This window comes from Merops nubicus, unplaced genomic scaffold (genome assembly GCF_000691845.1).
Source record: "Merops nubicus isolate BGI_N331 unplaced genomic scaffold, ASM69184v1 scaffold16880, whole genome shotgun sequence".
NCBI classification, from domain to species: Eukaryota; Metazoa; Chordata; class Aves; order Coraciiformes; family Meropidae; genus Merops; species Merops nubicus.
In genome coordinates this window covers 13641-38912 of record NW_008585009.1, presented here as the reverse complement: position 1 = coordinate 38912, position 25272 = coordinate 13641, and the positions used below count along the sequence as shown (strand labels likewise).

Here is a 25272-nt window from a genome sequence, read left to right as displayed (position 1 = left end):
CTGCTGAATCTATTGCTTTATAACTATATAGAGCACTTGGTGTAAGAAAAACTGTTTCAGAAGGGCTTCTGGTATGAAAGAATAGTGTGTTCAGGCAGGTATTCCTGTGCTGACATGTCATGCAATTATATATCACTCTGAAGCAGCTAATATTCTCACAGGTATTCTAGGTGTTTTTTTTTAAATGCACATATACAGCTGTTACTTACAAGGTAAATTTGTAAACATCTGACTTCCTTGAAAATACAAAATAGCTTGTTTAAGTTTCTAATTGCATGTTTCTTTTTTAGTTATAGAATCAAAGACACTACAAGGAGACAAGGGAGAGCACAGCTTTAATGTTCCTGGAACATTTGTCATAGAAAATACAACTGTTGAATTTCAGAAGAGTACTGACAGGGAAATCATAAAAATCCAGGGACCTCTTGGAGCAGATTTCATTATCAAGGTAGGATGCGTACATGTACAAATCTACAAAGGTGTTGCAAGTATGTGCAACAGACTAGGTGGCTGTCCATCAGGTTGTAGCAATGGAACAAAATCTTTTAGCTAGCAAATAAGGAATCCTAATTACAGTCCAGACATAAACGATATTAAGTATATCCAAAGAAATTAAGATCTTTTGAGGTTAGTGTCTTTGTTGTGTTGGAAAGTACCACAGGATCTTTCATGCTGAAAATGGCCAGGACTTTTGTTTTAAATATTACTGAAGGAGTATCAGGGTGATCCTGTGCAGTGGCTAGGTGTTAACCCAACTGAAGACTGCCACCTACTGAACCTGAGCACTGCTTCCAGCAGCACCCGTGAACCTCCTTAGGGGCTGCTGATCCAGCTCCTGACTGTTTCTAACCCCTGTCCTCGCTACCCAGACCGCGTGCCATGGCCTACATCAGACGTGCAGATACTCAGATGTAGAAACGTACCACTGTTTGACTGGCAAAGGAAGCTGGTCATACAGTTGCCCATTGAAAATAAGAGGTGTTTCAGTGTTATCACACCATTTGGCTTAATTTGTTGTGTCGTAGAAGTACACTCTCAGTAGTTTTTATTTTGCATCTCCAGTATCACACATGCAGTTAGACTTGCCTGAATGTGAGTCAGTGTGCTTGCATCAGTTATAGACTTTCCAGGAAATTTAAAAAATTTCACTAACCAAGAAATGCAACGAAAGAATACAATCAGGAATTTTACCAGTCTAGCATAGATAAATAGTTGCATTAGTACCTTGAATTATTTGAAAATAAAGCAACATACAGGTGTTTGACTACTACAGTCTTAAATTTGTTATGCTAGACTTTCTATAGATTTTATGCCTGTTATGTTACTCTCTGCACTGCTATTACATATGAATTATGTTTTTAAATTACATAAGCAGAGGATAACAGCATACACATGTATTGTAATGGAAATTTCTGCAGACCAGGTACTCTGGAGCAAAAGAAAGTGTCGTCCAGTTCTTTTTCTATCAACCCATCAGTCATCAGTGGAGACAAACAGAGTTCTTCCCCTGCACAGTGACATGTGGAGGAGGTAAGTCATGGCAATTCTTCAGGAGTGTTTACAGCTGAAGATGAAAAGCGGCTTATTTACAACTGTCGTTCTGCATTTTTATGGATTAAATATTTGTATTTCATTTCCCACTGGAGATTCTTCAGAAAAAGTAATGAGAGAGTAGCAGGTGAGTTGGTTAGTGTAAGCATACGTTTTTTTTATAACATGTTACTGGAAGTCTTGTTCTTCCTTAAGGAATGGTTGTTTGAGTGAGAACTTTGACTAAGAAATTAAGATAGGACGTTCAAAGTGGAAAATGATAATTCATAAAATACATTTTGGGAAGCTAAGCAAAGAAATACAATGAGATTTTAAAATAAGGATAATTGAAAGATGAAGGAAGAAGATATTTCTGGCTACAAGAGTAGGCATAAAGGTGAGTTTTAGAATACTTAGTATAGAAATTAAACAGAAAATGTAAGCAGAATTTAAAGAACAGTTGCTATCAATATGTTTGTGTGTCAGATCTTAGACATTTGGTCCTGATGGTAGTTAAAGCAACAGACAGTGTGCTGTAGTGTCTGTTCCTGGTTTAAATGCTACAGATGTACAATGGTTAGAGAAAGGGCAGCTCAGCTCTGCTACTGCTCATCCAGCCCATCTCACTGCTTGTCGTGTCTGATTCTGCAAAAAGTGACTTTGTGGTCAGAGGGGTGTTTGACATTGTACATAGCTATTTCAGTTCAGCTACCAGTACTTGGGTCACCTGAAAAACAGACTGGGTTACTCATGTTACTGGTGTAGTGATATTCTAGGAGAGTACAAATATAGTTTAAATAGTTACATGAGACATGAATAAAAAATGAAAGATGTTTAAAGCACAGAGTCTGGGGATCTTTTGATGGACCATCCATTTTGGCACTCGCACCTCACTTTAATCTGAAATGCAGACAATATATGTGTATAACATGTACTCCCACAGGAAACTACTGAATCTTATAAGACACTTGGCCTCATGAAGTGTGATTCTTGCTGGATCTGTGAGTGGCAGTACATATCCTCTGATGGTTCCATCACACTGTGTTTAGGAATTTTTCCGTAACCTATCTGACAAGGGAAGAAGTGCAGAGCATCACAGTTGCTTTTGAAGACTGCCTGTAAACACTGGAAAACTCAAGGGACATCTTTACCTTGAAAGTTATTGGCTCAAATCCAGCCTTATTTGAGCTTATGCTATGGTTTGAAAATTATACCTACATATCAATCTCTTTGAAACTAGTCAGGGTTTTCAATGCCCTGCTTTGTAACTTCATGTCTGTAATATGAAAACTGGTACCTTTATCAACAGGGCTTGACACTCTTGACGGCAGTCCTGAGAGAGGCCAGTAACTAAAGAAGCACAGAAACTCAGCTGCTGCTTACCCATGAAAGTAGTAGTAGTGTTAGAATGGCATATTAGAGAGGCATGCAGAGAAGTTGTATTGCAGGTGCCTGGATTAACCTATTATCTTAAAGTAGATTTAGTACCCACATTGTCTGGCATCTTTTATGGGCAGTAAAAGTTCCTCACAACAGAGACTTGGAACCTGTGCACAGCTATTCCTCAGTTAGATGCTACTTCTAAATTTAATCCTGCAATCCTTGTGTGTGGGAAGGGGGAGTGTGACTTGCAGCTCAGAAAGCACAATTCAAGCACAAGCTTGAAGGAGCAAGAATGTTTAAAAATGGTGTTTATCTTGTTTGGAAGTGGCATAACTTTTGGGTCCTTTCAGTACTTACAAGAACTGGAACATACATACTTGGAGCACTAGAATGGATTAGTTCTTCTTTATGGCTATCACTCTCATGTGCGATGACACTTTGAATGAGTCAAGAGACACAGGAGTTAAGCCACTGATATATGATACTTAGCACTTTCAGTAAACAGTTTGACTTGTACTGTCAGTTTATTGACTCTATTTGGATTTTAATTCTTGTGGTTTCAAACTTTTTTTCTTTGCACATACCAGAACATCCTTCTCCTCCCCTTGGTTTAAGTCCAAGTCAGTTCTTTTAAATGGGTCTTTTTTTTCTTATCCAAAAAAGCAACCTAGTGGTTTATAAAGCTCAGATCCCTTCTTGTAACCAGTCTCCACACAGATATTTTTCTTTTTTTTTTTTTTTTTGTCACCAGTAATTACCTCAAGTTTTCTGTTGTTGGCTCTTCATCTAGGAATGTTCTTGAAACTATTTCTTGGTTTTCTACAGTTTAACTTAGCAATGTTTTTGGATCTCATCTCAGTTCCTCTGGCTTTATGTTTAAGTATTTACTTTTCTTTTAACATCCATGATTCTAATACAGCTCTCTAACATACATGGTAACTTCTCATTGGGGTGGGTGGTTGTAAATTGTGGTTTAACGTATAGTAGAACCACAAGACTTTGTAGGGATGCCTCTCTGATGGGTGAGCTGCTCCAGTACATGTATTCCTGCAGTGTATAAAAATGTATACTTTTACTCTTGTACTTAGAATATTATTAGAAAAATGTTCTAGAGTCTCATCTAGTGTTTACGATAGGTTTACCTAATTATTGTGCAAGCTGCCTTAAATGAAGATCTGGTCCTGCATGTTCCTTTGAAGTGTTTCCTTGCTTAAAAGTAAACCAACAAAGAGTAACACAGGAAATTAATTCAATGGGCAGCGTATTATTTTTGGGTAGGAGTAAGGCTGCTTTAATTTATGTCTCTAACAAAAATTTAACTTTGCTTCTGCACTAGGTTATCAGCTTAACTCAGCTGAATGCGTGGATATTCGTCTGAAGCGTGTTGTTCCTGACCACTATTGTCATTACTATCCAGAAAATAAGAAACCAAAGCCCAAGTTAAAAGAATGCAACATGGATCCCTGCCCTTCTAGGTTTGTATGACAAATAAATTCATGTAGTATAGTCACTTAGTAAGGAACAACCAATTGTATTTATTTAGTTTCAGTTCTGTTCATCCTTAAGGCTACCTTATCTGGGTTGGTTATTGCTTGTGTAAAGGTTGATGTCTGGCACCACTGCCAATAGATTTGTAGCACTTCTTCAGCATTGCAGAATAGAAGATTTTGCTTATACACAGATATTGTAAATATCAAATTGTCTGTTCAAGGGCTTATTCTGTTTGTCTTTTGCTGAGTGGTACAGAACTAGTACAAGGAGTTTGTGAAGTTATGTGAGGGGGACAGACTGTCTGCTTTCGGATTTACTGATGCTGCCATTCAGGATTTCTCATTAGACAGACACTAGCTCCAGTTCTCAATCAGTGTACAAATTTTGCTCATGGTTTAACTCGGTCTATTCATCTGGCTACTGTAAAAGTTTCTTTCTTCATTTGTACTGTGGAGTTGACAGTTACTAAACTTTGAGGGGTTGTTTTTTTTGCACTAAGAATTAAAAAATTCAGAGTAAATATACTTGTGGTACAAATACCACAGAATATTATTGCCAAATTACAAAGGCTATAGTATACATAAATTGTATTGAATTGCACTACAGTATTTCAAACTAACTTTTGGATTGTCTGGTGAGGTTTCCTGGCTGTGCTAAAGAATCTTAAAATAACATCACAGTATCAAGTCCCAGAACCTCACATTAATATGCCAGCTGGCTGAGCTAGAGTTATACGCAAGAAGAAAAGGAAACACTCTCAATGGATTTAATTTCCTATAGCTAAACTGTCCATTTCCTTTCATTCCTGTTGAACATAATTGTTGATAGTGACCTCTAACAGTTATAGATGTGTAGACTTTCAAGTTTTTTTCCTGAAGAGTTGATCGCTGTATGGATTGGTAAGACTTCAGTAATGATTCTAATGGCAGTGAGTGCCAAATGTTGCAAAGCTGGAATGGGAAAATTGAGGAAAGAAAGGGTGTAATTATCTTTTTCCTTGCAAATTTAGCTTATACAGACAGAAAAAGGGAAGAACTAATGGATATAATACCATATTTCTTAGTATTGGAATATTGGAACTAATGCTTTATGCCTGCTCTGTGCTTTGCAATTCAAATAAAGAGCTCTAGAAAGGTCCTAAACACCACTCAGGACTTATCTAGGATTAATCCTATGATTAATTTATTTCACTGCCACTCATGTTCTACAGCGGTCTTTGTTACAGATATAAGTATTTATCTATTTTCTTGTTAATAAAGTAGCACAGACCTAAAAGATCACTGATAATAAGTTTCTCTGCTGAAGGCTTGATCATGTAATTTTTTTTTGGGTGATATGAAGTGGAGAAACTCTATGGTGAGTAGATCTGTGCAGAAGAGGTGAGATTATACGAGTCAGTTTGCCACAAGGGTATTGTTTAATGAATGTAAGATTCCTTCATTTCATGTTGGGAATTGCTTTAAACATGACCACAGAACAGTATGTACTTGATGTACAGTCTTGGGCATGAGAAATAATGATGCATTATTTATTTTGTTGACAGTGATGGATTTAAAGAAATCATGCCCTATGATCACTTCCAGCCACTTCCTCGGTATGTATAATCAGGATAACATATGTGTCAGCAGAAGCATAAGTTTCACTGCATATGTACTATTTGAATCCTAAGATCATGGAACAGCTTCTGATTTTTATTTTTTTTTTTGACTGTGTAGGAAAGAAAGTTTATAGCAATCCTGTACACATTTTTGAAGCTTTTGATTTATTTCAGTGTGCTCTGGATGATTAGGTTAACAGTAGGAGGTTAATATGCTCTTCTTGAAAATATCAGTGTGGAAGATTTTAGAATAAAGAGTAGTCTCCCTAAGCCTCCTCCTGCTATAGCACCGAGAAGACCATCTCCTTTAAAATGCATGTATGAATTATTGTCTTGAATGTTTTTTATTTTGAAGATGTATGCAATTAATTATATTCTTCTACAGGTCTCCCTATGTTACAGGACTCTAGAAAAGTTTTTCCTTGAGAGGTCTCGTTCTTCTGCTCGTCTTTAGATCTACACTCTCTTTATTGACATCAAGGCTGATGTATCGCTTTAAAGTGCCTAAAATTGTTATCACATTAATTAAGTGCACAATTCGCTGCCTTTTTTTTTTTTAATCTGAATTAATCACAAGAGTGTAAATGTCTCTCTGGAAGGCTTAGATGTTTTGTAAAGAACATTAGGACTATAAAGCATTGAGCCAGATTTTCTGTTAATGTATTGAATTATAGTTGATGGAGTTAGATGCATATTTCTCTGAGTTGAACCTCTGCTTTATTATGTCATGAAATGAATAATGTGTATTTTTCTAAAGAAGCAAAGATATGAAGTAATAAGAATGAAATCATAGACTTGCACGGCTCAGTGGAGCTACTGATTACAGCTGATATAAATGTCAGAGTTTATTTCTATAGCAATTTACGCTTGTTGTGGATCTGCTGTCCTGTGAGGTACTTTGGCTTTCATACATAGATTGAGATTTTTTTCTTCTACAACTTTATCTTGTAATGTTCCATAATTATGTTCTGCGTCTCTCTCCTTCCATTTCTTTTGCCAGTTCTTTTGTACTTCAGATCTCCTCTGGAACTCAACACAATTTACATGAGTATTTCATCTTCTGAACTGCTCAGGGCTTAGAGACCATTTGGAAGAGAAATTGAATCCCCCTTTCTCTGCTTTACTGTGCTCAGGACATTTTCATGACACTGTGGTGAGGTAGATTATGTCTGTGATAAAGTTGTGGGCAGGTTCTCTTGTTTTTAACACTGAGAACTACATACAAGGGTCCACCGTGTTTTGACACCTCGGTGTGTGCTCTGTTAGGAAGGTATCATGGTCTTTCTGGGTGTATGCTCAGGAGTAAGAACTGTAAGCAGGCTTCAGAGTTGGTGCCAGCAGGAAAGAGAAGGAAGAAACAGGCTGTGGTCCATAGGGAGGGCACATAAAGAAGCAAAATGAAGATGTAAAAGCACCTTTTCTTGCTGGAATTTCTGACAGAAAGAGCAGCTGAAGCAGCCAGGTTGTATACCTGCATCATGAGGTGAATCTGATCCGGCACAGATCAGATTCAGCGTAGCAGGATGTATTTTCTTTGTGCTGTTGCCTGTCAAGTAACTGCAATGCATTAGTCTGTGCCAGCTCTTCTGGGGCTTCTTCCACGTTTTCCTTTGCTTTTTCTTTCTGCTGCTTCTTTTCTTACCTGTTTTTTACATGCTAACCCACGACCGTTCTTGCAAAGCAGGCAGAATACCAAAGTACTGTAGTTATGCTTGAGCAAAGCTGTACAGACTCCTTCACCTTGACCAGCAGTCATACATCACACCTCCTACATAACAGCAGGGCCGTGCTGAGGGCTGCGATGCAGTCCTGTGGTGTTTACCACTGCTGTCCCATTCACATGAGGAAGTTGTGGGAAAGTCATGGTGCGCACCGCAAGATCTTGAAAGAGTTCTCCTGTGGCTAGAGTTGTAAATGCCCCACTGAAATATTTTTACAGATGGAGAATTCTTTTGAAATAAATAGAAAAATTTCCCAGGATGAAAATTTTCTTTTAAAGCTTTTGGAATGCCTCCATTTATTTCAGACTTGTTGGACTGTTGAGGATCCCTTGACAGCTGTGGGTTCTGGAAAGTATCTCCTTGACTGCTTGCCCAAGACCCCCCTTTTCCCCAGTAGCCATGGACCTCACTCCATCTTGAAAATGCTTATGGGAGTATGGGATCTGGAGTGTGTTTGAAACTGATGAGATAAAGAAAAACATCTATAAAACTTCATGCTATAAACACTTGCGAGGCTAGTATTACATATAGCACTGTGAGCCTTATATATATAAATCCATGAGCTGTTAATTCATTGAACAGTTAATTGCTCTTTAGTTCTTGATTTTATTTTTTTTTTTAAAGAAAATGAGTTAGTGCTGGCCATTCATTTAAGTCAAAAGTCTCACTGTTGCTCTTCAAATGTGTCTTGTACTTGTGATATGATCTGGGCATACAACTTTATTCTGAATGCTTTTGAGTAAATACTCTGTGGTTAATGTTCCATTGCTTGCTGTATGTTTCATGCTCATTCTTCTGTTGAGCTTAAGCATGATTAATATGTTTTCATATACAGTTTAATGAATTGCTTAAAATAGGAAATGTCTTTGATTTATGTGCTGTACCATAGAAAGTGGGTGGTAATTACTTAAATCACCTCTGATTTACAGGCCTTTGCCTCATCTACTCTAAGATTATGGCTTCTTTTATGATAACTAAGTTACTTTTTATTAATTAGTTTTGATGGGATATTCTTGTACTTGCTGTGTCCGTTGTTCATAAGGGATATAATTTTTTCCATGATCCTCTATGAGCCCCTGCAACTGTAGTAGGAATAAGTTTTAAAGTAACAAGGCATTGATGAACCATAAGATATGCTGCAGGACTCCATCATTTCCCAGGGCTTAGCTATAGGTAGGTAGCATTTAGGCAGGTGGTGTAAAGAAAGCAAGAGATAGGGGGTTGAGAGGTCTGGAAAAACTGTGTGGGTCAGTGGAACCTATAGACAAATGCTATCATAGAAGCTTGTTATCTCTAAACATGACAGGAGCAGGACATTGTTGAAGTTAGTTTTTGTTGAGGACTGATTGCCTGAATGTACATTCATGCTAAAACCAAGAGATAAATGAAACAGAGTCTGTAAGCTAAAAACCTCCCTGTAATTCTCACCACAGACGGTGCAGCAATTTCCATTTTTGTTGTAGTTAGTTCTAAGATGCTGGCTAGATGTCCATTTTGAAGATATTCCCTCCCAGCAGATTGTTTGTCATCCCTCCCTTGGAGATTACTGCCACGCAGCTCTGCTGGTTGACAGGGCTGTGTGAGCTTTCCTGAATCTGTGCATCACCCTGCTTCAGGAGAAATCAGCTGGGTTAGCTGAAGCGGATGAGCAGCTGCCATTTGCTTGAAGCAACTTGGAAAGTGTGAATACAAAGTCATTCAACAGCATTTTAATGAGGGTGGAAAACTCTTGCAGAACTGCAGTGGTGACCAGCCAAATGGTACCTGTCACAATTTAATTTGTTCACAGTCCTTATGGATGGAGACAGTTTGAAATTAAATGGCTGCATTTACCCAGAGCAAGTATTAGAGTTCCCATAAAAATTCTTTCATGAACAGATGTTTTTAAGGGTAGTCTGCATGATGTGGGCAGTGGTGAGCAACTGTGGGTAATAACACCCTGAGGTCAGCACAGCCAGATCTGTCTTTGTCTTTGGACTTCATATAATCTCAAGTACACGTGCTTCTCAGTCTCTGACAATGGTAATCAGAGTACATGTGACCATGTAAATTAACAATGAAAAATATTCTGTTTAGATGATTTGGACTTTTCACAAGTAAATCATTCCAGCTATTGAACTCAGTATATTTAGGTTCTTTAACTCATAAGGAAAAGATTTTCAATTACTTTGAGAAATGTACTTAAATTTATAGTTCTGTTTTTCTTCTCATTTTGCACGTGAATTTAAGCCTAAGATACTGAACAATAGCTCTGTAATTCAATGTATTTATTTTCAGAGTGTGATAAGAATCCAGCAATCAAAGTGTTAGTGGTTTTTAATGATACTAAGGTTGGATTCAGTATTTGACACTTTTAATAGAGGTTATTGGAATAAAAAATAGCAGTATTTTTAATATGCGAGTTCTTTTTTCAGGTGGGAGCATAACCCTTGGACTGCATGTTCAGTTTCCTGTGGCGGTGGCATTCAGAGGAGAAGTTTTGTGTGCGTAGAGGAGACCATTCACGGAGAGATACTGCAAGTGGAAGAATGGAAATGCATGTATGCCCCTAAGCCCAAGGTCATTCAAACCTGCAATCTGTTTGATTGTCCTAAATGGGTAGCAATGGAATGGTCTCAAGTAAGTTGAAAAGAAATCTGGACCTTTATTCTTGTTTTATAAAGAAAGCCTGTAGTCTTGTGTTACCATGTATTTGTGAGCACAGGACTATTAGAAAAATGTAGCCTTGCAAGCATAATTCGTATTATTTACTAGGAGATGTTTGCACTAAATAAATTGGCCCTGATAATCAAAATGTTAACATGTCTGCATGGAGAAACTTGTATATAGAATTATTTATGCCTGTTAAATTCCTCCTTTACACGGAGGAGGAATTAGATCCAGAGGTCAGGCCCCTTTGCAATCAGGTCGTTTGTCTCTCAGTTCTTGCTAAATGTAATATTTCACTGCATATCATAGCTAAAGGCATGTCTGTCTAGTGGCTGACATGTCTGCAAGTGTGATTTTTCCAGCATTCTTACCTTTCCTTATAGTAACAACATAAAGCCAACTTATCTTGACTGTAGTTGTCTGATATAGTCAGATATCTCAACAATTCTATAATTCCTTAGTTCATCCAAATGACATCACTGACATGTAGTGAAGAAACTGTTCTTGCAGCACGTCTGACCCAGCTTTAACTGAAAATGACCACTGTGAGAGAGCATATTCTCCGTGCATAGCCACCTCTGTTTCAGACTGCTGCCAATCAGATAAGCTTTACAGAACCCCAAGAAATCACTTGTATTCCCAAAACTGAGATTTTTTTTTTCCAGAATCAACCTTTTCTTTGTTCACCTAGCAATGCCAGGGACAAATTCATATATCTCTCACACTGGACTGATTGTGGAAAAACTGTAGTGAGCACATGATTAGTACTTCTAGCTTGCTTTTTACTGGCGTTTGTCAATATGATAAAAAAGAGAGAGTGTGAGATGGTGGCATTGTCTCCTGCAGTGCACAGTGACCTGTGGCCGAGGCCTGAGGTACCGAGTGGTGCTGTGCATCGACCATCGCGGGCAGCATGTTGGTGGCTGTAACCCACAGCTTAAACTACACATAAAAGAAGAGTGCATCGTGCCAATACCATGCTACAAGCCAAAAGGTAACTGGAATTTTGTCTGGGTCTGTTATTGTTTTACATTTTTGTTAAGAGAATTAAAAGCCCCTGGTAACCTTTTTTCAGGGATGCCAGAAGCTGGAATTTATTAGGACTTATTTCAGTCTTGGCAGAAACAAGCATTTTAATTATTGGTGCTAGGGAAAGTGCCCTGCTGATATTTTTTTGCTGATAATGTGACCAGACTGTCATGAGGTGAACATGCTAACTAAACCTATACAGCCTGGTCAAATTGGGAAAACCAGAATTAATGAGCTCAACGTGGGGAGGAGGAGTTGTTCAATAACACTGGAAATGGGGATGATACTCCGTGTGTATCGCTTGAGATCTTGTTCATTTACATCATATTAAATGTGTCAACATTCTCAGTGGGCCTCACCAGTTCATTAAGTTATAATCAAACTGGTTTCCTTTGCTCTTCTCCATTTCTGCATGTTTAAAGTCTGTAAAAATGATGTAAATTGATGTTCTCTAAAAGAGTTGTGGCGCATGAAACAGGCAGCAAGGTGGAAAGAAAAACAAAGAAAAGGGGGGAAATTCAGTGTATCTCGTGCCTTGCTCATTTCTGCCCCTCTGGGCCCAGAAAATTTTAGTGGGTGCTACTCTCGTTCTTTCAGTTTTTATTTGAAAGGCTGTATTCAGACCTTCACAACTCAATAAAGATTGACATAGAAAAAGTGAAAGCTATCTGTAGACAACCCTATGTTTCCCTTGAGGATGTTTTTGGACTATAAGGAATTCTTCAAGCAGAAAACTATTCAGGGTTAAATCATGAAGTAGAAACCAGCACTGAAATGTTAAGAACCTTCTTATGGCATTTTACTTAAATTTGGAGGCACAGATCGTCAACTGGCTTTCAGTACTCCAAGAAAAAGCATCACAGAAGTGTAACATGCATAGACAGATAAAAGAACCTAGTGTTCTTTAATTTCTGATTTTGGAAAAGCTGGCTAACTCAGCAGAAAAGAATTTTCTGTGGAGATTTTCTAATGAAGCCATTTTATCTGGAGAGCAATGTATGTTTGGTATGCTCTGGCTTCTTTTTCAGCTATAAAGTTATGATGATAATCCATTACACTGAGATACAAACTACAATCTGCTAGAAACTGCCTGCATTTGGGGAAGACATGGGAAGGAACTAAAAGATCAAATAAGAATGGGAACTGGATTTCTGGCACCCTCTCAGTAAAAAAGCATGTCAGAATGGAGCTCAAACATGAAGATAATTTCTAGTAAATTATGTTTTACGTGCTTTGATTTTAGAGGAATTACTGAATGTTTTGAGTTATTTTCTCCAACAGAAAAGAATCCGGTGGAAGCAAAGTTGCCATGGTTTAAACAGGCACATGAAGTGGAAGAGACCATAACAGTCTCTGAAGAACCAACGTGAGTACATTGTCTTTTACAGCAATGAAACATTTCCAGCATATTTTGCAGGTGATCTGGAGTGACTGTTGCTATACAGTTTGCTTTGACAGTTGGCTCTCCTTGGGACATGAGTTGTTCCTAATCCTGTCTCAGTAGCTTTGCTTCTGGAGCTCCTGTTCAGGATGACACAGAACTACTCTATTACAGTGTCTCTGTATCATTCAAGCAATGCAAAGGGATCTTAATTTAGCCTAATTAAGCCCAAATTAATGCATGTGGGATCATTTCAGCAGATGCAAATTCAATAAATTCATTTTTATCCCAGTCATTGCTGTTACATCCAGAATGTAGTGGTTCTATTAAAAATTAAGAGGTACTTTCTAGGGTTGCCAGGATTTCCTTGGGGGATGAGGCCAATGCATAAAGAAAGTGAGAAAAACCTGCTGATCTCTGAGCTTAGTTGAATCTATGGGGATAAGTTGTGATAGTTTACACGTGTGTGTGTGAAATAACATCTGGATTTGGAGAGTCCCCTTAAAAGCTGATTGGAGGTAAGCCTTGCAACATTTAACTCCTGGGCATGAAAACATAACTTAAATCCAGCTATACTTGTCTGTCCATTATATGTCAGGGCATGTACACAATTGCTGATATCCTCTGTGTATGTTTCATGCATCTATGTATCTAATATATTCAATAAAGAGTATATAACTTTCTAAAAAGTAGTAACTTTCTGTAAGCTTCTCACAAGGTATTTTGAACAGTATTTTGTTGTGCTTTGCCAAATTTTTCCACTAATTTGTAGTAATGTTAGCTTAAAATAGTTTAGATGATCTTATATTGCTCTGAGAGTAGAATGTACCCTATAACTTCTTGTTTTAATTCCTCCATCTAACTATTCCTGATTTTTGGCACATACTCACCACCAGGTGTGATCATGAGTAATAAAATCTTTACACCTGCACTGACTCACAGAAAAAACCTCTTGCCAAACAGGTGTTTGCATAGTTATGGTGACTGTGCCTTAAACTTTTCATTGCTCTAGCCTCTCAGTTCAAGTGTCAGCCTACTGTGAGTGGTTATTTCACTCTCCAAATTGGTGGCCCTGAATTCAGGCAGGGTAGTGGCAAAGACATAAAAATAAAGTGTGATTGTCAAAGGGGATGATGCAATCAAATGTGCCTGTTGAATGTCAGCATGTCAGGGTGAAGGTATATGAGGCCATCTCTAAAGAGTATTCAGCATGAAGCTGTAAAGAAAATGATTGCTAGAAATACAAAATCATGCTGTGGCAACTGTGAGCTAATGTAGTCTCTAGGTTTTTAGGATCCTTCAGCAGCACTCTTGACAGAACAGGCAGAGAGGACTGGCAGGGACACAGCATGCTAGTTCAGAGTATATTTAGAGTATAATAGAGCTGAGCTGGAAGATCTGTAACGGGTTCCCTAGTACCTTGTCCTCACAGAGAAGGCAGTTCCTGCATGCCATGCCTCCCTAGACATGGCTGATGTGTTCCACTGCAGCCTCACAGCGAAGGCAGCCGTGTCTTCGAGTTCTCAGTGCGTGTCCTGTCATAGCTGTGCCGTTTTGCAGTTGCCTGGATCTTTTTTTCCCCTTCACTTACTCTGGAGTTCTAGATCTTCATCTTCCATTCATCATCTTTACCCTGCCCTGAGACTCTTTCCTTCACATTTTCCAGAAGCATCTTCAGTCTTCACCTAAGTCTTAAATGTTTTGCTAGCCACTTCTTGCTGATGACTGCCATCCTTCTCTTTACTGAGGTGTTGCTGAGGTGAGGTGCTTTCCTAGTCTGGGTACTCTGGGCTCTCCCAGAACCCAGCATTAAAGCTACCGCCAGATTCTCCATTAGTTTCCTTTTGCCTCTTTTCTGCTCCCACCTGCTCTTACTTTATCCTTCTAAGGAAGCTGGCAGATAAGGAGAAATGACAAAAATAAATGATCCCTGACTTAATTTCTTACAGCAGATTGCCTGTTGGTCATGTGGATAATGGTTTGCAACCAGAGCAGTTTCTTAAATGGTATCTACCTTAAATCTCATGCCCTAAATGCCTTGGTCTTTTCCAGCTGGAGCGATATTTTTCTGGGTCAGGGTTTAGGATTTTAAAAGAAACTGTAACAATAGATTGTTACTTCACCCAGAGTAAATTATAACAAGATTTCCCTCTGGATTGGATTTAACTTCTTTTTCTGTAATTGACACATGGCACTGTGGTAACATAGCCCACCTCTGCCTAGCAGGAGGCTTATGATTTCCTTCATAAAATGCCATCACTTTTAATTTTAGTTATTCTCTTGTCATCCAAACTTAAGCCACAAGATGAAGTCTCAACTTCTAGTCCATCCTTTTATTACAACTGTCTTTCTATGCTTTTGTGTGATATTTTAGTTGATAATGAATAAGAGAATAAATGCAGCTGTGTTTTAGAACCCACAAATGATGAATATGCCAGAAGTAGTTCGTGGAAGATAAATACTTCTGCTGCTGTGGTCTACCATGGCTGGTGTCCTGAATTTACATAGAGGGGGAATGTTCAAAAGCGTCTTTTTTTTTTTATTATTATTATTAGCAAAATAAAAAATGACTGCCCTTAAAGTAGGGCCAAGAAAAATGTAGGTCTGACCTTTTTAGTTTTTGGTTGTGGAATGTGATGACAGTTGATACCAATCATTATTTTAAACGTTCTTCCCTTGAGCCTTCTTAGTTACAGTGGGATTTGCAGAGAAGCTCCAGCAAGATTCTTGCATCCTTTCTATTAATCGTAAGTTAAAGAAATAGACACCTCAGCTGCCTTTCCTTGTCGTGACTTAGGACAAAAATAAAATTTTTTCAAAAGCTGATATATTTTTTCAGCAACCTGAGCTAGAAAGTAATCACTAGGTTTGTGGTCTTGCACTCCCTGAATGTGAAAAGTGGTGTCTCTCATAAAGGTTCCTGCTCATTGCGTTTGATTCATGTTCACTGAAGTGTCTCCATCATGCCTTCGGTGATAGAAAATTACACAATTTCACAACTTCTTTTCTGAATATTGGCTTGTGATTTTATCCAACACATTACACTTGAGGTTGATAAAACCTGGCAGTGCAACTCTGCTTAGGGCCGACAAGTGGAGTGCTTCAGGGAGGGGTAGGCTGCCAGCATCATGGAAGTTCTGCCCCAGTAAGCAGCCAACATTTTAGATGCTTCTGCAAACTTTTATCCAGGCCTCTTGGCGCAGTAGGGTTGGATTGGAAATATCACAGAAGTAGCCTTTTTTTAGGATTTAGGCATTTCCTGTCTTAACTTAAATGCAAGAACTGCAGGCATGAGGGGGGAAAAAAAAAGAGACACCATGTTTTCCAAGTCTTTAGAAAACTGCAGAAGGCTGCACTGAGTGAAGTTTACAGTTCAGATTGGATTTGCCCCTTCTGTCCCAGTTTTACCATCAGTAGTTTAGGTCACTGCTACATTTTCCAGGTCATCCTACAGTGGCCTTTTCAGAGTGTGCCGGGAGAATGCACATTTTCATCAGTGTGAGACTGAGAAGGCTGCAGCAGCATTGACATACTCTCCACTGCACCTGTAGTGTATACATTACTTATACCTGTGCAGATGATTGCAGGAGCATTTGATTTCTACGTCGCTCTGCAAAGAATGACTATACAAAATGCCTGATTGTGAAAAGCTGTGCCTGCTTGGTTTTCTGTTTTCCATTATTTTCTTTTTTTTTAAATGAGAGGGAACACATCTACAACCTTAGAGATATCAGAAAATTTTCAGACTTCCAACCATCGTATCCATTCCACTAGAAATTCCTGAAGATCTGCAAGGCATCATGATAAAAGTGCTTTGATGCCTTTTAATCCTGACCTGAGATCACCCTGAGTGAATGCCCACCAAAGGCAGAGTGAATTTGCCTCAGGGAGGTATCGTGTCAGAGCATTGCCATGTGTGCGCTGCAGATGCCACTGAGTAAAAAATATATGTCACTTCTGAGGCTGATGGAGTTTGCTTTAATGATCTGTCACATGTTTTGGTTGTGCATATGTAAAATAAACACAAACAAAAAAAACATCTGCCTGAACTCAAAACTCAGATACAATGCCAACCTCTGGAGCTCTCTCAAAGTCCGGTCGGTTCCCTTCTCCAAGTCAATTCCTTGCTCTGATTTTTATATTAGCAGACTCCATTGGTTTCTGCTAAAGGTACTTAAAGTGTGACTATAATATGATAATTCCTTGAAAGTCCTAGAATTTAGGATTTTAATAGCTAAATAGCCACATGAATAATTTAGCAAATGCCAAGATAGAATAAAAAGTATTCTGGGTGTTGCTTTTATCTCACACTTCACTGAAAAACACCAGACATTAATATTCAACAGGAAAACCTCAATTATAATACAGGCTTGCTATAAGTCAAAGAAAAATGCTTAGAATTTTCCAAGTTTCTTTATAAATCAATTGGTTGCTGAATGAAAGGATTGCTGTGGTTCAAAATTTCCTTTAATTTATACAGGATTTCAAAAGAATGCATCACACATTATTTTTTGAATGTTTTAATGCACTCAAGTAGCAGAACACAAAGCTAACACTAATTTCTGGTATGTTGCTGTCATACTTGTACCAAAAAAAAAAGTTATTTGCTTTCAGACTGTAAACTGTTAGGTTTGGTCAGAACACCAACTAACTCTTTTCAATGATAAAGGTCCATAAATTTAATTTTTTTCCAATTAGGTACATGACCTTAAATAGATATTTTTACAGAGAAGGGGAAGAAAGTAATAATTTAGTGAAGCCTGTGCACGATGGCTTTGATCCTGTAAGGCACTTAAGCACAAGTTTAACATTATAGTCCTTTTGACTTCAGAGGACAGCTAATGTGCTTAAAGTTAGGCACGTGCTTAAGCATTCTGTTGGATGAGGGTGCTTTTACCATGGCCACCCTAGGTGGTTTGCGTGGCTGTCTTTGAAAAGCCTGTGAGATCTGATGTTTCAGGGTTAAGCTGCTTCTCTCTGCTGGGGTAAGAGAAAGCCTTCCTTTGCAGGTTTTCACACGGATCTTTGCTTAGAATTTGTTATCCAAAGCACCTGGACATTGACCTCTATCAGTTGTGCCATTGGACTTGGTGGGCTGTTAAGCTGCACCAGTAGGATGCTTACTCAGATTTTATCACTGTAGGACACAGCCACCCATCATTTTGACGATACTCTACCAATAAAAATCAGTCTGGTTGTCTACTTCAGAGGTAGTGAAGTGATGAGTACTTGCAGTTTTCCTTGTTTACAAGAGGAGCTGGGGATACTGTACCCTTCACTCTGAAGTCTGTCAGGGACCAGTGAGCCCTAACTAAAATTTTGAGGCTCTGTTCAAGGAAACTTAGAAGTGACAAGCTTTGACATCTTTATTTATCTTCATAGTGGAGTTGTAAAGGTATTTCATCAACATCTCCTTAATAAATAACTAGTTACCTTGTAACTGCTATGGGAAATAGGAATGGTCTTTTCCACAGGAGCACATGAGACAATGTTGTGCGCTCTATCTCAAGTACAGCTTGGGTGACTGCCCCAAAGACTGAACTGGAGCATCCTTATGGGTTACCCACTCATCTCTTCTCCTTTCTTCTGTTTGATTCTTCCTCTGTATATACTGGCAAGAAGTTATGGGTTCAAGATGATAAACTGTTCACAGAATCAACCATACTGTGTTGACATTGTTTTGTCAATGAGTGTAAATATCGATTTTTGTCTTACACAGCTGTTCTTATATTTGTATAAGGGCAACTTTCCTGCAGTAAAGAGAAAGATAATTCTTAATCAAAGATGAGGAGAAAGTCTTTGAATCCTAATTTGGATTTTTACTTCAAAATACATTTTTAGCATTGGTCAAATACATCTTCCTATATCTGATATTTGTGTTTTGATCATCAGCTGCATTTGGACATGTAATAAAGAGCGACCACAAAAATGTCCTATAAAATGCTGTATTTAATTTCTTATAAATTGTACCCCAGAGCCACTCAGGATGACTTTATTAATGAAATTCGGTCCCTTGGCTCTAGTGCTATTTTGAAAATTGCTGTCAGGTATTAATGGGACCCTTGAAGTCATAGAATATTATTGACTAAAACTTCCTTTTATTCAGTAAAGTCATGATCTGCAAAATAAGATTTTACTATAGTTCATCAGGAGCATAAATGCTTTCTAATAAAAATGATGGTTTATAGACTGAGCCTGTTAGACCTCTTTATTAAAGATGAGAGACTCCTTACAAGATTAAACCTGAACAGCAGCCTGTGGTGGTGTGCATTTGAGATGGCTAGATTTAAAAAGTGCTTTTCTTCTGTCTGGTTGCTGATTATTAGTATGACATAAGGTGATGGCATTTCTCAGATTTCAGCAGACTGGAAATATACTTTTGGCATATGCCTAAGTCAGCATACCTAGGGAGCTATTTTATAGTATATAGATGTGTCCTCATGGAGTTTCTTCTTTTTTCTGCTGAAGGAGCTTGAGAAAAGATTTAGATGATATCCTTCTCTCTCCCCTCCCCCCAAAAGGATGCAGCTTTCCTCGTTCCTCATGGTTCTTTCTCCTCATTTCCTACATCTTTTCTTTGGTGGATTTTGGGAAGTGTTCTGGAATGGGAGGCAAGCAAAAGGCTTAAGACACTCGATCATGTGTTCTGTTTAAGCATCAAATTGTTTTAGGTGTTGTCTGCTTTGTGTATAAACAGACATGTCTGTATTTTTGCCATGTTTTGACTGTGCACACAATTATATGAAATAAAATGACAGTGTTTCTACTGCACTGTGATTATTTGCAGGTTTATTCCTGAACCCTGGTCTCCATGCAGTGTCACATGTGGCAGTGGCATACAGGTGCGAGATGTGAAGTGCCGAATTCTTCTCTCATTTACTCAGACCGAGGTTGAATTGCCTGAGGAGGAATGTGAAGATGTGAAGCCTCCAACAGAACGAGTCTGTCACCAGGCATCCTGTGACAGTGATCCTATCCCCTACACACCAGAGTTTTCACACGCTGAAGATGGCAGTGTGATTTATGACTGGGAATACATTGGTTTTACTCCTTGTTCAGCCACATGTCTTGGAGGTACCTTACTTATTTATTAGTCTTTGAGTTGTAAGAATTTGGCATTATTTAACATTGTTGGGTCTTACCCTAAAGTAGCTATGTTGATCTGTAGGAAGATGTGCAGCTTCAGGTTTTAACTTATTTCTAGGTTATCCGTAGAGTATTTCAAACTACCTTTTTTCCCTTATAACTTGTGTTCAAACACTGACTTTATCTGGTAAAGGTGAAAGAAGTTGTTGATACAACAATTGGATTTAGTCTTTTTGCTGCAGGACTCTCAGCTGTCAGGCAGTTGGTGGTACCAGCGTGTTTACTGCATCAGTGATGGGAACAAATATTTAGATGACCTTTCTTTTCCTAGGAACTAAAAGTTCTGAATTTACAATTCCCATGTTAATTCTTTCTTATCTCTCAAAATGCTGCCATTTTCTGCAGTAAGGTTGGGATACAAAATTGTAATTAGGGAGACTTGCTTTCGGTCTGACCAGCATGAAGATCAAACTGTAGTTTGTTTAGGTCTTGGTACAGTATATCACTCCAGAGGAACTCTGCCATGCATCTGTCTGCAAGTAGTTAGGCACATTCCTTTTTGAATGTAATCGAATCTCCCTGTCGTCCTAAGTACATGTTACTAGACAAGGCTGCTGGTGTTGCTACTACATGCTGTACTTTGGGACTGAACAGAAGTGAATTATGAAGTGTTAAGTGGAGGCAGTGGAATTGAGAACACACCTATATATGATAGGACTGATGACATCAGTGGGAAGTGAAGACAGTTGTACCCATAGAAGAAATAAAAATTGTAGCAAAGTGGGAGAGCAGAAACAATTGGAAGCAGAAAGCCAGACTAGAGCTCTCAGAAAGCAGCCTCCTTGTACTATTCACCAGTACAAACCTGGAAGACAGAAGCTGGGAGGGATGCTTTAGAATGCAGGGTGGTAAGTGGCTGAAAAGTGCCTCCTTTACCCTTTACTACTGCTGTTTATTGATGGGGTTGGTCCATAGGAATAGCAGTGTGTGTGATCACAAAAGCTGGTGTATCCCATTCCCTCCACCATCTTCACTGGACGTGACTGATGAGGTAGAAGAGGCTATAGTCCAGGTATATATGCATAAATGTGTCATGGGAGTGACAGCTACTGTGATTGAGTGTCTCTGTTTTTCCATTTTAATGAGGGAATTGGTTTTAGAAATAAGGAATTGTACTCTAAAGCAGGAACAAGGCTTTCATTACTACTGAATTTGTAGTTCTTGTTTTCATAACTGATTTTTGTAAAGTACAGTCATTTCATTGTCATCTTAGATCCACTTCACTACTGCTTTTTAGCCAATATCTTTGTCAGAGGTGTTCTAGAACTCCAAAGTTTCTGAGTTTTGAGGACACGAGCAGATATCAAAGCTGAATTAATCTCTAGTCTTTGCCTGCTATTGCATATGTGCATGTTTGCATTGGCTGCATCCTCATGTGTGAGTTTGTCCAGGCAATAATATTCACATAAAAACTTCTACTGGGAGTGTCAGCTGAAGGTACTTTAAGGAGCCTGTACTGTAGTTTCATTTGCCTGCACAAAGCAACTTCAAAATTACTCATGAGCAGAATCCCACGTTCAGCTTAATTTTGTTCCTGAGGGAGCCACGTAAATTCTGTTGTTGATTTCTGGCCCTTTGGTGAATTTGTGAGGTTACCTGGCCTAGAACTGTCCTATAGATCTCCACAGTAATCGAACCATCTGTTTGATATACAATAAAAATGATCCATTTGAAGAAGTTTGAAAGAAATTACCTGTTTTCTTGAGGCTTCTGTGGTATCTTTGGTACTATGTCTAGGAATTTTTCTTATGTGATACTCCGGGGAAACGGGGGAAGTTGTCAGGATATTTTATCAATGAACAGCTTCAGAGGTACTGCTAGTCTGGTAGCAGTGATTTTTTCCTTCTGTCAGCTCTGATTGTCTTGCTTCCTTGGCACAGCCTTTCAAATGGACCAAAAATTACCTGTCAATAAATAGTTTTAAGGAAACCAGACATCTCTTCTGCTTCCAGCTTACTGCAATGTACTAATGATCTCACTCTCTACTATTTTTCCATTGTGTAGTTCAAAGAAGCTTGATCCATTTCTGCTAAGTTTTATGTTCAAATCTCATTTCAATTAGATGAACTTTTTGTTACAAGAAATAAATGTTGTCTGAATTTTGAATATCCCAGTGTAATGTAAATTATATTAGGTACGTTTTTTCTACTATGTGTGTATCTAGCATTGGCTAGTAAAATAAATTCCTGTGGATTTCTTTATCTTCAGAACTCCTGATCCCCATTTCTTAGTGCTTGACACACTGAATGAAGTAAAAGTCTGCAGGGTCTAAGTAAACTGGAAGCAACTGTTTGAGGAAGGATTGAATCTCTCTTTCAACGCTTGTCACTTGCACCTTTTTAAAAAATCCTTATACAGACTAGGCTTTTAATTCAAACTCTCCTCTGGTCCCTCTCTAAAGCAAATGTAAAAATGCAGATGGAAACATTGGTTTTTGAGATATTAGCATTAGAGAGATAGGGTGATCTGCAAGGCTTTATCAAGCATCATCTTTGCTTTCCAATTCCTTGTATTAAGCATGTTCTAGAGCTTTAATAACGTGAGCCTTCAGTCATTTTGTGTGCTTTCTGCACAAAATCTGTGTGTCTTCTCATGCAGCATATTGAATACCATAAAACTTACTGCTTTTGAGGACTGCTACATTGTGTTATACCTGTTAACATAATTAGTACTTCTTTCATCAATCTTTCCATGAGTATAAATAAAAGTTGTCCAGGCCAGTTTGTCATGAGGCAGACATCACCCTCAACATTCATATGAAACTCTGGAACCATCTTGGAAGCAAAAGATCTATTTTGTCTTCAGGGCCTGAAGAAATCCTGAGCTGAAAGTAAGCCGACTGTGTGCTTGGGAATCTCAGAATTTGCCCTTATTTTTCCCACAGTGTTTTTTTTTTTTTTCAATCTGAAGAACTTTGGCCCTGATGCAAGAGCTCCCAACATAAATATAAGTTTTAATTTTTATAATATTGTCAGTGAGAAGTAATAGTTATCAGAATAAAGAGTGCTCCTGAGGAGAACAAATATTTTTCTTGTAATCTGTAGTATTTCTTTAGTGTTGTCAATCATTTAACTACTCCACAATATTTTAGAGGCATGTTTTCCATTTAAAAACCAAACAATGTGTTCTGGGTCTCTGTTCAGAAGTACCTTAAATTGCAAGAGGCAGATTTTGGTAGTTCAATATAATTATTATTTCTTTATCTTCCATATGCTAAAAAAAAATATGATTCAGGCACTCTAAAGTCATTACAGTAAAAATAATATTAAATAATAAATACATATTCAATTCCTGTTGTTCCCTCTATAGTCTGTGGCTTTGGAAGCTTTAGAGTGCAGTCCAGTTTTGTTTTCAGGCTTTTGTCTGGTTCATAAAGGCTAAAAGTTTACCATTTTATTTATAAGAAACTTGAGATTCTTAGAAAATTAATGGATTCTAGCCAAAGTTAAGGGCTCTTAAGAAAAACAGTGACCGTTCTGAGACTTGAATACAAAGTTGAGAGCATTTGCAATAGTTTTGTAGGCAATTTGGTAACTGGTTACTCTTACCACTAACTGTAGATGCTGTTTATTCTTTTACAGAAGGAGTATAAATAATATGGCCAGTTTCAATAGATTCACAGAGAGGCTCAAGCATGTGTAGCTGGTAGTACAGATTTTCACAGAATCACCAAACTGAAGACTCTTGGACAGAAATAAATGACTGTCCTTCCTCTTCCAGGCACAGAGAATAGATCTCTCTTTGCACTCCCATTTTCTTTGTACTCTAAAAAAGGCAGAAACTAAAAATCTGGGCTTTTTTTCAAGCATTCTGATCTTTTAACACAGCTTCGTGCACTGTGTATTTCACTGAACAGAAAAGCTTGTAAAAGAATGTAAATGTATGTGGTTTGAATGCTGGGTTAAAATAGAAAATATTCTATTTCACTGAATAGTAGGATAATTACTACAATAGTGAATCAGGTTACTGTAAAAATACTTAATGCTCCCTGCTGCATACATAATGTTTTAGTTAAATTATCTACTATGTTTATATTATAAGCCAAGAAAGTCATACATATAAAACTTTGCTTGTTTGAATAATAGGTTTTTCCTTTTTCCAGTTGACATAGAATAAGAAATTTATCAGTGATTGAAGTTCCCAACTAATGGAAAATTATAGTTTGGGGTGCGAAATCTGATTAATTGTCAAGACATTTTGACAGTTAAGTTCAAGTAAATGCTGCATCAATTAAGTGTAGTTATTTATTGAACAGAGTTCTCCAGCTGAGAACTAAGGATCAGGAAGGGAGTGCATGCCGTTTCTAACAGCCCTTTAATATCTGCTTTGTACTTCTGGCATCAGAACAGGGTGCCATTTTTCCTTCAGTAAGGCCCCTCTGGGGAAGAATCACTCCTTCAGTTTGTGCCCTGTAGTTAAGTCAAATGAAAGGTACACCACACATGGATATTTTCTTCAGGTAATACAATGAAAGCTAGGTAGGTCACACTGCAAGGCAGAAGTGGTTTAATGGACTCCAGGCGGCAACATGCGGTCAAGCCCCATCACCTGGTATGACATGCCTCTTGTTCATTTGGCCAGTTTCATTTTTGTAACACTGAGATAAAAGGTTCCCATGGGATTGTTGCCAATTTAAATGATCTGAAAGGAATCTCATTTCATTCCCCTCCTTCATGTGTGATATTAAGCAGAGATTACTTATCGCAACCTGTTCCAGGGCAGCATCACCTCTGAGTCTGGTTTTCCCACAGGAACACAATGAGGTCAGTAAAACTGAAGGTTGGTAGCACAGGGTAGATTTTGACCTGGTATAGAGATTATATGGATGCTTGATGTCTGTTTTCCCCAGTTTCTTAATCTTTACTTCTCTCCTGTAGACAGTCAGGTGGGTGTTTCCCACGTAAGGGGACAGGGAAGCTGCTTCTCTTAAACATATGGGGGTCAATTGAACAGAAAATGTTTCATTCTCTTGGTTGCTGGCCTGGAAAAAAGTAATAAGAGTTCTAGAAAAAAATGTTTGTTTGTCATCTTTGGGCATTTTCTGCATTATGGTCCTAATATTTGTGGTTAGAGGGTATTCTCAGCCTTGCTAGTAAAATACTCTTTACTCAGTGCATGTGTTCTATGTTAATGTGATATCAATACATTGACATAAGAGAACTGAATAGATTGCCAATCATATGTAAGGCCATGTCTTCTACTCTATAAAAATTCATCACTTTGTATACGTAGTGAAAACACTTACATAACAAGGTCTTTCTGAACTGAAAATAGGTCCCAGTGGGGATTTAGAGATGTACCAGAGAGCCTGAAAGAAATTGGAATCTGTTATTGTGAAAATCACA

The 25272-nt window shown here is 38.2% G+C and overlaps 1 protein-coding gene across 1 annotated transcript in view; it reads left to right on the top strand.

Annotated features, from left to right (window-relative positions):
- Positions 1–25272, top strand: part of ADAMTSL3 (ADAMTS-like 3) — a gene marked incomplete at its 3' end in the record, with an annotated part of 131269 nt that overhangs the window by 93230 nt on the left and 12767 nt on the right. Inside the window, exons 8-15 of the mRNA XM_008946234.1 lie at positions 291–448; positions 1419–1530; positions 4250–4388; positions 5948–5998; positions 10137–10341; positions 11218–11365; positions 12682–12766; positions 19569–19855. Of these exons, the coding sequence (XP_008944482.1) occupies positions 291–448; positions 1419–1530; positions 4250–4388; positions 5948–5998; positions 10137–10341; positions 11218–11365; positions 12682–12766; positions 19569–19855 (1185 nt within the window). The remainder of the gene's footprint in view (positions 1–290; positions 449–1418; positions 1531–4249; positions 4389–5947; positions 5999–10136; positions 10342–11217; positions 11366–12681; positions 12767–19568; positions 19856–25272) is intronic.